Raw genomic sequence first — 13,327 nt, forward strand, 5'->3', positions numbered from 1 at the left:
ATCTAAAGTTCTTCTAGAAAGTCCCTAATCTTTGAAATACAATCCTCTGCAGCCTCAGCGTATATTTCGTGCCCTTGAGACTCGATGATTGCTAGTTTCGATGAGGCGACCTCTGCAGTCAGCTTCTTCGTGGACTCAACGCTTACAAGAGCACTGTTTGTAGGCGATAAAATCAACATAGGAGCTTTGATGTCCCCCAAGTATGGCTGAGCGTCCAGCTGGCTCAAGAACTCAGCATATCCTGCCAGCCCCTCTCCGTCACTGACAGCAACCTTGTCCTTCCACCATGCGAGATAGTTGGGATCACTGCTCGCCACAGTGCCACTCGCACCAAGAAGTCGTTCTGCCCAACCTCTTGATCCCAGTTGGCGGCATGCCTGGGGCCAAGACTCCAGACCAAAAGCAAGAAACTCCTGTGCCGAGGCCGGCAAATGGGTTGGTGATGAACACACAATGACAGAGCCTACGCGTTCTGGGTATGTTGCCGCAAATATTTCTGCGAGCATACCACTCGTCGACTCTCCAACAAAGTGTATCTTCTCAATGTTCAACTGATCCAAGGTGTCTTTGATTTCATCCACAATCGTGGTGGTTGTGTATTGGTAGACCTCGTCGTCATCGGGGCCTGGGTAGCTTGAGCCGCCATGGCCTCGAAGATCGCGACGCAAGACATTGTACTTTCTAGCTAGGGCTGGAACCCAATGATAGAAGTGGTCTAAGGTTCGACCGAAACCATGTTGAAGTAGTATGGTCTCAGCTGGTTTCCAAGGATCAACAAAAGAGTCGAGAATGTATGCAGTTGTTTGTCCATTCGAGTGACGAATAATTTTCCGATTGCCAGTGTCCATGATTGATGTGCGAGAACTAAGAGTGGGTTTCGAAAGAGTCAGGTAGTGGCACGGCTCTAAACTACGCTGTTCCACGTACAGGGGACAAAGACCAAGAGAGTGCCTGCCATGAGCAGAGAGGCATCAATAAGGTATCCCAAAAGCAAGTGATAATGACAGCCCTTGTTATCTTACTGCCATGGCTTAGCCATATGGCATACCCCGTATGCCTGGTAGTAGTACCATGTGGGGTAACGGGCAGATCAAATGGTCTCCTAGCGATGCGTTGTTGAGATCTTGCGGGGTAAGGTTTTGGGGAGCATGGTCGAAGCTGGGCAGCATGGCTTAGCTAGCGGATGCGTTACGGACTCCGGACACAGAACTTAGAGGTCGAGCATACACACAATGAGTGAAGTCACTCTCGAGTGCGTGACCGGCCTGGATTTATACTAGCAAATGGGTTGTGGGGTGCGAAGACGACATAAATTTACCTGCCTGCAGCTATTTGCAAAAAAGATCAACCTGAACCTCGATCCAGCAAGAATTGTTACATCTCATGTGGCTTTCTTTCGGAAGTTCTTCCAGGTAAGTGTTTCAGTATAGAGCCTAGGTCATCTGTACCTTTTCAAATGTGTTGACTTTGCCGGCCAAAGACTTAGGTACTAAACTCCAGCCGCCACTGAAAACTCAAGTGTTAGTGTCTTTGGTACTGCCCATTCGAACAATTTCCCATGGAGAATAGGAGCTTTAACCTTATACGTAGCCTTGGCAGCTACTTTGGACAGCTATTACGCAACACCATTCACCATCATTTCTTTGCCTACTTCAAGCTGTCCGAGACGCGGATCAGGCATTCGCAAATCACAATGGATCGAAGTAACTCGGCTTCCACTCTCACACCATGGATCTCTGTTCTCCTCCTCTTCCTCGTCATCCTCATTTGGGCCTCAGTAGATGTTATCAAAGAGACATTCTCGTCTCTTCGGAAGCTGCCTGGTCCATTCGAGGCTCGCTTCTCAAGACTCTGGTATTTTCGACATGTGAGAGACGGAAACTTTCATCATCGCAATATTCAGCTCCATGAGAAATACGGTATGTGATCTTTATTCCCGGGTGTGACTATTAGAGCCTTTTGCTTACAAGATGATTCGTCTGACAGGAGCCATAGTGCGGATTGCTCCTAAGCAGTATAGTATTAATGACCCGGCCGTAATCAAGACGATTTATGGTATTGGAAAGGGCTTTATCAAGGCACGTATCATCGAGACCATGGAGTGATTTTGCCTTACTATTAGTATCCCTATTACAGGGTAGTTAGTTCGAACCGTAGTTAACGAAGAGATTAATTAAACTATATAAATATCTACGTAGTAAGTATAAAAAGGAGGTTCTAACTATAAGTTAGGCTAGCTACGATAATTATAAATAAGGCCCCTAATTAGCCCCTACGTAGTTAGCTATATACTACGGTCGAATTAGACTTCTAATTTAATACTAACTTTCTCTTTTTTTTATTAATTTAACTACTATAGTTGGGGGTATAATTTAACCTCGGGCCCGTTTACTAAGTCGTCTCCTTTTCCCTCTTTTCTTTATTTTTTTTATATAACCTATCTTTTTATTTATATAATAACTTTTCTATTACTTACGAATCGCTCTAATTCCTTATTTAATACTACTTTTATAAAAGCGTTTACGAGGTTATTTTCATTATTAATTTAATAAATGATAAATATCTCGCGCTTTTTATATAATTACCTAAGGGCTATAATATTAATTATAAGCCTCTTTTCCTTTGTTATTCTTAATTTAACGAGGTATTTATATAGCGAATAGGAATTAGTATAAATAACTATTAAAATAAGTAGAAGGCTAATTTAATTAGTAATTTTCTTTAGTATCGTTAAAATTGCATAAGAGAGGTTAACGCCGTTAATTATATTATAAACCTCTAACGCTAGTATACTTCTTATTACTTATTTACTTTTAGTTAACGAGTAATAAATTATATTATTATATATAATAAATTCGCTCTCGCTTATACTCTTATTAATTAAAATAATAATATACCCTAATTACGAAATAAGGTTATTATTATTTATAAATAACTTATTAATAAAAACGTAGAGCTTATTAATTATAAAGTTAATTAAGTAATAAACGAGACCTTAATCGAGATTTATTTATTATTACTTAAGCCGCTTATTAAGTACCTTAACGTCTTATTTAATTAGATCTATAGCTTATACTACTTTAGTATAATTAAAAATTACCTTAGGTTAATAAATACTTATAATATATACCCCTCGTACGAGCTTAGCCTTATACTACTTTTTAATATTAATTATATTTAGATTAATAAGGTTAATCTTCTCGCCCTATCCCTTTTACTAAAAAACAACGGTTTTCTTTTTAATTATAAAAATCCCGCCGTTAAATACTAAGGGGGTATTTATTATAAAGACCTCTTTTAGCTTTACTACGAAGCCCGCTTTTTAAAGCTCCTTATCCTCCTTTTTTATAAAGTTAATATTAAATAGGCTTAATATATCGTTAGTATCGGATTAGAAGTCCAATTCGACTGCGGCATTCTGCCGACTGCGCAGGGGCCAATTAGGGGCCCTATTTATAATTATCGTAGCTAGCCTAACCTATAGTTAGAACCTCCTTTTTATGCTTACTACGTAAATATTTATATAGTTTAATTAATCTCTTTATTAACTACGGTTCGAACTAACTACTTTATAATAAGGATACTAATACTAATTAGTAATTAAATTCTATTATTATAGATTAGTAAGGTATTTCGCTACGTAAAAAAAACGACCTCTTAATACCGTACGGAATAAGAGATTTATATTAATTAACTTTATAAAAATAAACGAAAAAGGAGGCGATTCTCGAATACCGCACGGAATTAAGTAATTATAGCCCTTTATTACTTACGAGAGGTCGACGTTTATTATATTAAACTATGTTAATTAATAGAACTGCTTAAGTAACTAGCCTTTTACCGTCGCCCTGAGCAGCTTTTTTATTAAACGACTTTTTTACGGCCGGCCCGCAATTAGAAATTAACTAATTAAATTAATAAAAATATAGTATAAAAAAGTACCGCGCGATTAAAAAAAGGGATCTCTAAACGTAAATATTCTTACTTAATAACGAAAGTAACTTTATAAGAGTTATTAAGCTAAGAGATTTATAGTATATAGAAAAGTTTATTACTATAAGGATCTTATAAATACGACTTTAAGCCCGCGATCTAAATAACCTCTTTATAGCTCCCCTAACTACCCCCCGGGTATTATTTAAAAATATAATATAAGGGACGGTTTAACGAGGGAAAAGGGTATTTAGAAGTCCTAATAGTATTAAGTTAAGAGTATTACGGATCTTAGAAATTAACTTAAAAAAAAAGTAGCTACCCTAAAGTAGTCCTACGACCTCCCGCTAGAATTACTATTAGTTTAAAAAAAAGTTAAAAAGATAAAGATCTAAAGGGAAAAAAAAAGGATTTTTTAAAGGGCTACTAAAGGGCTTTCTTTTTATACTAGCTCCCGGCGCGAGATTACTAATTTTAAAAAATTAATTAAAAAAGCTATTTAGAAATTATAAAGAGTACGAGGCTTAGGAAGCTAGAAGTATACGGGATAGCGGAAATTAATAATTAATAAAGATCCTAAGACTAATTGCTATATTTTCTTATAGTAATATAAACGTTTATTATTATTATTATTAAAAAGAATTACTAAAACCTACCCTTTTTTACTAAACGAAAAGGAGGATCTTAATAAGTACGATAGCTAGTAATTTAGAAGGGTAGTAATAATTATTAAAAATAATAAAAACGAGAGTAGTAGCGAGATAGTAAAAAGAAGTAGGAATCTCTTAGACCTTAATAAATTCGTTAAGTAATAAAAGTACGGATTTGCTATAACTAGTACGTAGATTAAATATATCCTTATTAAAATTAAATACGCTAATAACCGCTAATATGGGTATAAGTTAGAGCACGACCCTTAGCGAGTTAGGGTAAAAAAGAAGAGGACGAAACCCGATCCTAAATAGAATCCTAATCCCTTATAAGTAAGTAAATATTAACTTAGACTATTAAGGGACGTAAATATATAAAATTGCGGATTAGCTTAATAATAAATAAATTAACGCGGTATTAATCTATTTAACTAAGGTTTATAAGAAAAAGGGGCTATAGGGGTAACCCCTATTTTACGAAATTATAGACGACTTTAGTTACTAACTAAATAAATAGTTCGCGAGCGTAAGCTTAAGAATTATAAAAGTAGTTAATAGATTCCTTTATGGGCGAGGAGTATTATTAGCGTAATTATAATTATAAGAGCTATATAAAATACTAGTAGCGATAGTTATAGAGGAGGAATTCGTACTATAAAACTAAGTATAAATCGATAGAGCGTATAATCGCTTTAACGAATTTAAAAAAAGGGTAAATAACCTAAATTTCCTCCTTATAATTACTAACGGAAATCTATCGTTATAAAAGGATATACCGGGGTAAAATATAGTACTAAAAGTACGATAATTAATAATTCTACTTATTTCGATTTATAACTTATTATTATTACTAATACGAAATTCGGCGCCGATTGGCTAATAAAGAAAAAGGTAAATAACCCGAAGTTACTAATAGTACGTAGCGACGTAGGGATCGTATATAGATACTAAAAATCTAGTAATAAATACGAGGTAATTTATAAACTTTAAAAAGATCTTTTTAAAAAAGAAATTATACTCCAGGGGGAAGTATAAGGTCTTATAAGAAACCCTAACGATATTTTACGATTATTATAAAAAAGTCGGAATTAGGGAATATTAATACTATTTAGTAATTAATATTGTACTTATAAGTAAAGCCTCTAATTATTATTACGAAGCGGTACGTAATCTCGATCGAAACGACTTTCTTAATATAATTAACGTAATCCGAAGCCGCTTTGAGACTTATAATAAGAACTTAGAGCTCCTATCTAAGCTATAAGTAATTTTTTTTATATTTATAGCTAAGATAATAGAGGGTAAATTACGAATAGAGATCCTTAAAGAGCTTATCGATCGAATTAATAAGCTAGCGAAAACCTAACTAAATAAGGGGATAAACGAGCGGAAAGTTAAATATTTTTATACCGTAATTTAATATATACTAAAAATAAAAATAACCCTATACTAAGTACCTAAAAACTACGAAACGCTCTATTTAAAGCTAAGATCTAGCTTTAATATTAAAATAAGAATACCGCGCTAAACCTACTTCTAGGTATATAACGGCCCTTATTAATAATATTAAGTCGATTAAACGTATAATAAGAAAAGAAAAGAGGCTAAATACGGTAATCGTTAGTAAGGAGGCCTAGATTCGTTAAATAGGTAGAGATTTAACTTACGGGCAGAGTAATAAAAAAAATAATACTATATTTATAAAAAGAATAGATATGAGTTAAGTAACTACTTTAAAGAGGAGCGTATTAAATTATATAAATAGTATAGAAAGTCGAGGGTGGTAAATAGTAAAACTAGCCCTCGTCGGTTTAACTAATTTTTTATTATATATAAGGGTAGATCCGGGGGTACGAAACTTAGTAATAGTAATTCAAGTAGTAGCCTAAAGTATATACCCCCTATAGGAGAATTAGAAAATAAAAAAGATCTTACCCCTTATACTAACGAATTAGATTATAATAAAATTAATAATATTAACTACTCTTTTTTTACCCCATTAGCCTCTAGAGGATATATAAAGCTAAATAAATAAAAAGTAGTAGAAGCTCTTAATAAATAAGCTTTTATTTATAAATAGTAAGGGAAGGTCTCTAAGACGATAGATACGGAGGTGGCTAAAAGGGCGAATTTAATAAGGCTAAAGCCTATTTTCTTAATAATTAAAAAAAAGACGCTATCTTTTTTAATATCTAAAGAAAAGGAATATAGTACTAAGTAAATCTAGGGGTAGCTAGAGGGGTCCTTTTTATACTACCTAGATCCCTCGAATACTAAGCTCGTATAAGTATTTTATATAAGTAAAAGGTACGGCCTAAACGATTTTTATAGGATTATCCTAGATACTAAGGTATCGTAATAATTAACTAAAGGAAAAGGGTAATTCTAAGCGCTATAAAAAATCGCGCTAATAATACTTAATACGTTAATAGCGGGTATTATAAGGATTAGTTTCGGCCTAAGTAAGGAAATCGTTGCCCTAAGTATAATAAAAATAGAGATATATTTCGGAACGATAACTTTTTATATTTTACCTATTAATACCCCATTTTTCCTATATTTAAAAAATATAAATCGACTAAGTATTATATTTCATAATACGAGGAATAGAATCTCTAGTAGTAAGTACTTTAAAATAGTCGAACGATAATAGGGGTATACGTTTATAAAGCTTATTAACGATACGAAGTTAATTAATTACTTAATAAAAAGTAAGCTTAGAAAACTATACTAGAGATTTAAGTACCCGTTAGTTACGAGGCTATATAACTTCCTAAAGTAATTAAGTAATAATAATATCGAAATAGGGGCGCTAGAGTAGTTAACGAAAGTATATTATTAATACTAAATAAATACGTAGAGCCTACGTAGATTTAAATTTAAATTACGTAATAAGCTTAACTTTAACTAAGAAATCGTCGTTAATATTTCTTACTTAAATAGTCGGCTAGTATTATATATAATTAATATAGCTATATCTTTCTAAGTAGGGTAATTCTTTTAGGATTTATAAATAAAAATAGTATAAGTAGCCCTATGAAAAAGCTAGATCGATATATACTAGGGACCGCTAAATAGTATTAAAACTAACGCTAGTATTAGCTTTAAGTTAGTAAAATTTAGGGATAATATAACGGCTTATAATATATAGCTAAAAGTCGTACTTATTAAAGCGTACTATAGTATTAGAAAGGTAAAAAGGGCATATTAATAATTAAAAAGGGCGTTTAGAATTATTAAAAAGGAAAATCCGGATTTTACTAACGACGAATGCCTCTAGATAGTACTTAAATACTATAATAATACTATAGGGCCTAACGGACTTATACTAACGCTATTAGTATTTAGAGCATATTTAAGAACGACCTTAGCCTTACTATTATTACTAAGTATAAGCTAACGAACCTAAGTAATTAAAAAAGTAATATAGGTACTGCGCGAAGTAAGTATAAAAAGGTAAGTTAACGAGGTAATTACTATGCATAATAGGCTTAATATAGGGGATAATTTAAATATATTACTAAATTCGGATATATAAGTATAGTGCGAAATTACTTAATAGTAGACTAGGCTATATAAGTTAATTTTTATTAACGAGCGCTTTTATATAGTTACGAGAGATTATAACTAGCTACTTAAAGTATTAATTATAGTAGTTAAACCGTACTATATAGATCCTAATAAGGTAATTTTTAACTTATAAAAAGAAAAAGAGCTAGGGGAAACTATATAACCCGCGGTAGAAATATAGGAAATTATCTTTAACGAAATCGTCGTAGTAGTACTAATAAACGACGAGGAAAAGGAAATTACTAAAAGGGTACTAATACTACTAGCGAGATGTTATAAAAGACCACGACGGTAAGCCCTAACGCGGCAATTTATTACTAACGACGAGGTAATTAATACCTTTTATATAGTAAAAGAGAAAGCCGATTTTAAGCTAGTAATTAAACTACGTAAAAAAGGCGTAATTATAACTACTAAAAAGCCATATAAAGGATTAGATCTTATTAAAATAAATACTCTTTACGATTAAGGGGTCTATTAATTTATCCTATACGACCTAAAAAAATATATAAACCTCTATATATTTAAATTACGAATAGTTCGTAAGATTAAAAAAAAAGGAATACCCTAGCTATATAAGAAGTTTAGATACGTAATTTAGGGATACGGTAACGTTAAAAAAGCGACGCTACTTATATAATCGCTTATTATATAGTACTATAGCTAACGATTAATAATAGTACTAATAGTATTACTATAAAAAAAGGGATATAAGATTTAGAGCCGTAATATTACTTAGGCCTATACCTAATCGGCTACAGGGCTTATAAAGAAAATCCTAGCCTATTTACTAAAAGAAATAGCTAGTAAGTACTTAGAAAGCACGATTATTAAAGTACTTAAGCTACTATATAGGCTCGTAAAATCGGGTACTTATTAATAAGCTACTTACTACGATTTTTATATTAATTAACTATTAATAGTTACCTCTACGTACGACCCGTGCCTACTAGTCGTAGAGTACGAAAGTAATTAATTTAGGATCGTTAGAATATAAACTAATAATATATTAGGCCTATTCGATATTAACTTTATAAAAAAAGAGGATAAGGAGCTTTAAAAAGCGGGCTTCGTAGCGAAGCTAAAAAAGGTCTTTATAATAAATACCCCCTTAGTATTTAATAGCGGGATTCTTATAATTAAAAAGGAAACCGTCGTTTTTTAATAAAAAGGGTAGGGCGAGAAGATTAACCTCGTTAATTTAAATATAATTAATATTAAGAAGCGGTATAAAACTAAGCTTATATAAGGGGTATATATTATAAGTATTTATTAACCCGAGGTAATATTTAACTATATTAAAGTAGCATAGGCTATAAATTTAACTAAACGAGACGTCGAAGTACTTAATAAGCAGCTTAAGTAGTAATAAACGAATCTCGATCGAGGTCTCGTTTATTACCTAATTAACCTTGCGACTAATAAGCTTTACGTCTTTATTAATAGGTTATTTATAAATAATAACGACCTTATTTCGTAATTAGGGTATATTATTATCCTAGCTAACGAGAGTATAGGTAAGAGCGAATTTATTATATATAGTAATATAATTTACTACTCGTTAACTAAATATAAATAAGTAACGAGAAATATACTAGCGTTAGATGTTACGGCGCTGGCGCTGGGCCCCTTAGCGCCTAGGCCTTAGGCACCTAACGGACCCCCTATGGGTTACGTAACTACTAGACCGCTGGGCCTAAAAGCCTAGCGCCCTAGATTCCGCCCACTAGTCTACTTTTTCCCTCTTTACGTTAAGTTATATTTATTAGGTTAATATAGTAGCGTTCCGACCTACCTTAAGTTCCCTTTCGTAATACTACTTAACGTCTATTATAATTCCTTCTCTAAAAACGGAACGATAATATCTTAACCTATTTAATCCGCTATAATAAATAGCTACTTTTATTAAAAAAAAGCGCAACGCCAAGTAATAACTAACTAATTAACTACGTAAAATAATCGATACTCTCTAAACATATACCCCCTTTACTAAATACTATAGTCCGAAATAAGAGCCGAGGAGAGCAAATATCTTTTTATACTAATGATTTTTAATAAAATCGCTACTTATATAAGTAGTACTAAAGCGTTATAAGCACTAATAAGAACACCGAACTCCTTATATTCGACCCCGAGGTTAACCTCTTTAACTAGTTTATAAAATAACTCTTATTTTTTATTACGTAGGCCGATCGACTTAAGTACTTTTATTATATTAATAACAAGCTCGCATCCCCTCTTTAGATTCGTAACGAGGGTCTTTTTAGTAATACTAAGTAGTATAATACTAACCTTAAGTTTATTTAGGACCTATATAATTAAAATAAGGGCGTCGCCCTTTAGGCCTAGGTTAAGAGCTAGCTAAAGATGCGCATTACCTAGTACTATTTTAAATAAGTACTTATCTTTATAATTAGCTAGCTAAGTAATAGTACCGAGCGGCTCTATAAAATAACTAAAGAAAATATTAAAGTTATACGCACTATTATTATAGAGCTTTAGAATATTAAAAAGTAATTAGACTGCGCTTTTTATATTAATACCGCGCTTAGCGAGCGCGTTAAGTAATTAAAAAACGGCTCTATAGCTAATATTAATAATAACGAGCGTAGAGATAATACTTACTATACACTAGAGTAGTACCTTACTAAACTTAAAGTATAGGGTAGTTACGAGAATATACCGGCCTCGGTATACTAGCCCTCTTATAGATCTAAGATACTTAACGTCCCTATTTTTATAAGCGACGACGATAATAAGGGGCTAAAGTTCCCTTATTAGCTTTAGCGTATTATAAAGCGCCTTAAGAACGTAAACTTTAGTACTAACGGATACTACTTAGAGTACGTTATTAATAAGGTTAGCGGTATTATAATAAAGTTTATTTACCCTATACTAGCTTTTAACGAGATTATTATAATAAACTAGCTACTATATAAGCTTAAATTAGCTTATACTAGCCTTATTATAATAAATAATACTAGTTAGAAGTTAAATACCCTCTCTATTACCCTTAAGGACGTTTACTAAAAGCGCTCTATTTTTATAGAGCTCGTCTGCGTTAATAAGCTCCCTAAGTCCTAATAAAAGCGCCGCTTCTATAATAAGCTCCCGATTTACCTTTAGAACTAGGCTATTTTAAAATATTTAAATAAGGACGCGACTTTTTAAAAATATACTAAGTACGTTACTTAGCTCGTTAATATAATATAGCCCCCGTTAATTAGTAATAGGGCCCCTAAGAGTATTATACTTACCCACACCGCCCCTATTAAAAGAGGAGATAGAAATAATAATACCACTAAGTAGAATACTTATAGCTAAACTATAAGCTACGAGACTATTCCTAAGGCTCTATATTAAAAACTTAAGGATAGTAGTACTTACTTCGTTTATAATAAGCCTAGCTACGTTTCTTAGGATTATTTTAAGAAGTTAAATATTACTATAATAACTATAGACGCTACTAGCGAGTAGTACGTCTCGGACTTAGAAAACTAAGCCCCTTAGTATAAGTAACCTCCTAGCTAGAGGATAAGTATAAAAATAGAAAATTAGTAATTTATTTAATAAACTTATAAGATTTTATAAGGGGGTAACCTCTCGAGATCGAGCTTATAATAATATTTAATAAATATAGAATTTATTTAAAAGCCTTATTTAATACGGGAGCTAATAAATACGGATTTATAAATAACCGCGTAACCCTATTATTATAAAAATTCTATATAGCCCTATTTAATAAATTACTATGCCCTATCCCTACTACCGGATTTAATAGCGAGTAATTAAAAGACGCTAGTATAGTATAAATTACTAACTTATATATTAACCGCTAGGTCTTTTTAAAAATACTCCTACTTTAACTTAATATAGGGCGCTACGACCTAATCCTAGGGCGGAAGTAGTTTAAGTACTATAAAGTTAATTTAAATATGCGCCGTAGGTACTTAATATAGCCCGAGGATTTACTATTATAAAACACCCCCTTTACTATCGTTAGGGATATAGAGGACCTATATACCCCTAAGGTTATTAACGTATAATACTAAATTAATACTAAGCGACAGTAGGAAATATTTAAAATAAATATAGTACGGTACGACGAATAATTATAAGAAAAGCGGGCACTACCTAAACTTATTAAAATACTCTATTAACTATAGGGCTCGCGAGACCGATATATATAGCGGTTTAATAATACTAAAAATACTTAGAAAATAAATCGCGCACTTACTAATACGCTATCGACCCTTTTAAAAAAGACTAAACCTATATAGACTTTTACTTAGTATAAAGGAGCTAATACCGCCCTTAATATCGCTTTTATTAATACCTTAGCGTTCGAGACTAACTTAAAGCGCAAGGACGTTAAGCTAGGCTCTATATCGTTATATAAGCTAAACTATATAATTAAAAATAAGTAGGCGGGATAAGAGGACCCCCTAAAAGGCGATAATTAAAAGACCTAAGACCTTATTATTACGAAGCTTTTAGAGGTACTAAAGCCTTAGACCGACGTTTTTAATAAAATAGCGAGCGATATACTAGCGCTATACTATAGCTATAATTATAAAATAGAGCTCGTAAAGGGAGGCTAAGAGAAGCTTACTTACTACCCCCTTTATAAGTAATCGGTACCCGAGCTAGAGGTAACTAGAGCCTACCTTTTAGAGTACTTCTATAAGGGATTTATTAAGCCTAGTAACGCGCCCTTTATATTACTTATACTATTCGTTAAGAAATATAATAATAGCTTATAATTCTATATCGACTTTAAGAAGCTAAATAAGATTATAAAAAAGGATCGGTACCTTCTATTTCTAATTAACGAGACGCTAACGTAGCTAAGCCGAGCTAAGGTATTTACTAAACTCAATATTAAATAAGCCTTTTACCGCATCCGCCTTAACCTTATTTTAAAAAACCTTATAACCTTCCGCACCCGCTACGGGGTATATAAATATAAAATACTACCCTTCGGCCTTTATAATAGGCTAGCTACGTACTAGCGATATATAAACGACGTACTAATAGAGTACCTAGACGATTTCTATATTACGTATATAAATAATATCCTAATCTTCTTAAACGACCTCCTATAGTACTATAAGTACGTTACGAAAGTACTAAATCGCTTACGAAAAGCTAGATTATAGGCTAATATTAAAAAG

At 32.6% G+C, this 13,327-nt stretch overlaps 2 protein-coding genes across 2 annotated transcripts; one reads left to right on the forward strand and one right to left on the reverse strand.

The window, feature by feature from the left end:
- Window positions 1-2: 2 nt before the first annotated feature.
- CLUP02_02506 (uncharacterized protein) lies at window positions 3-1,039 on the reverse strand (the record flags this gene model as incomplete). Its single annotated transcript, XM_049281538.1, has 2 exons — window positions 3-951; window positions 1,023-1,039. The coding sequence occupies 2 exons, from the start codon at window positions 1,037-1,039 to the stop codon at window positions 3-5; spliced, it is 966 nt and encodes a 321-aa protein (XP_049138681.1).
- Window positions 1,040-7,002: 5,963 nt separating this feature from the next.
- On the forward strand, window positions 7,003-7,233 carry CLUP02_02507 (uncharacterized protein; the record flags this gene model as incomplete). Its single annotated transcript, XM_049281539.1, has 1 exon — window positions 7,003-7,233. A coding segment is annotated over one exon (231 nt), but the record flags the coding sequence as incomplete, so codon positions are not given.
- Window positions 7,234-13,327: the final 6,094 nt, after the last annotated feature.

The sequence above is a fragment of the Colletotrichum lupini genome, chromosome 2 (genome assembly GCF_023278565.1).
Source record: "Colletotrichum lupini chromosome 2, complete sequence".
In the NCBI taxonomy this organism is placed as follows: domain Eukaryota; kingdom Fungi; phylum Ascomycota; class Sordariomycetes; order Glomerellales; family Glomerellaceae; genus Colletotrichum; species Colletotrichum lupini.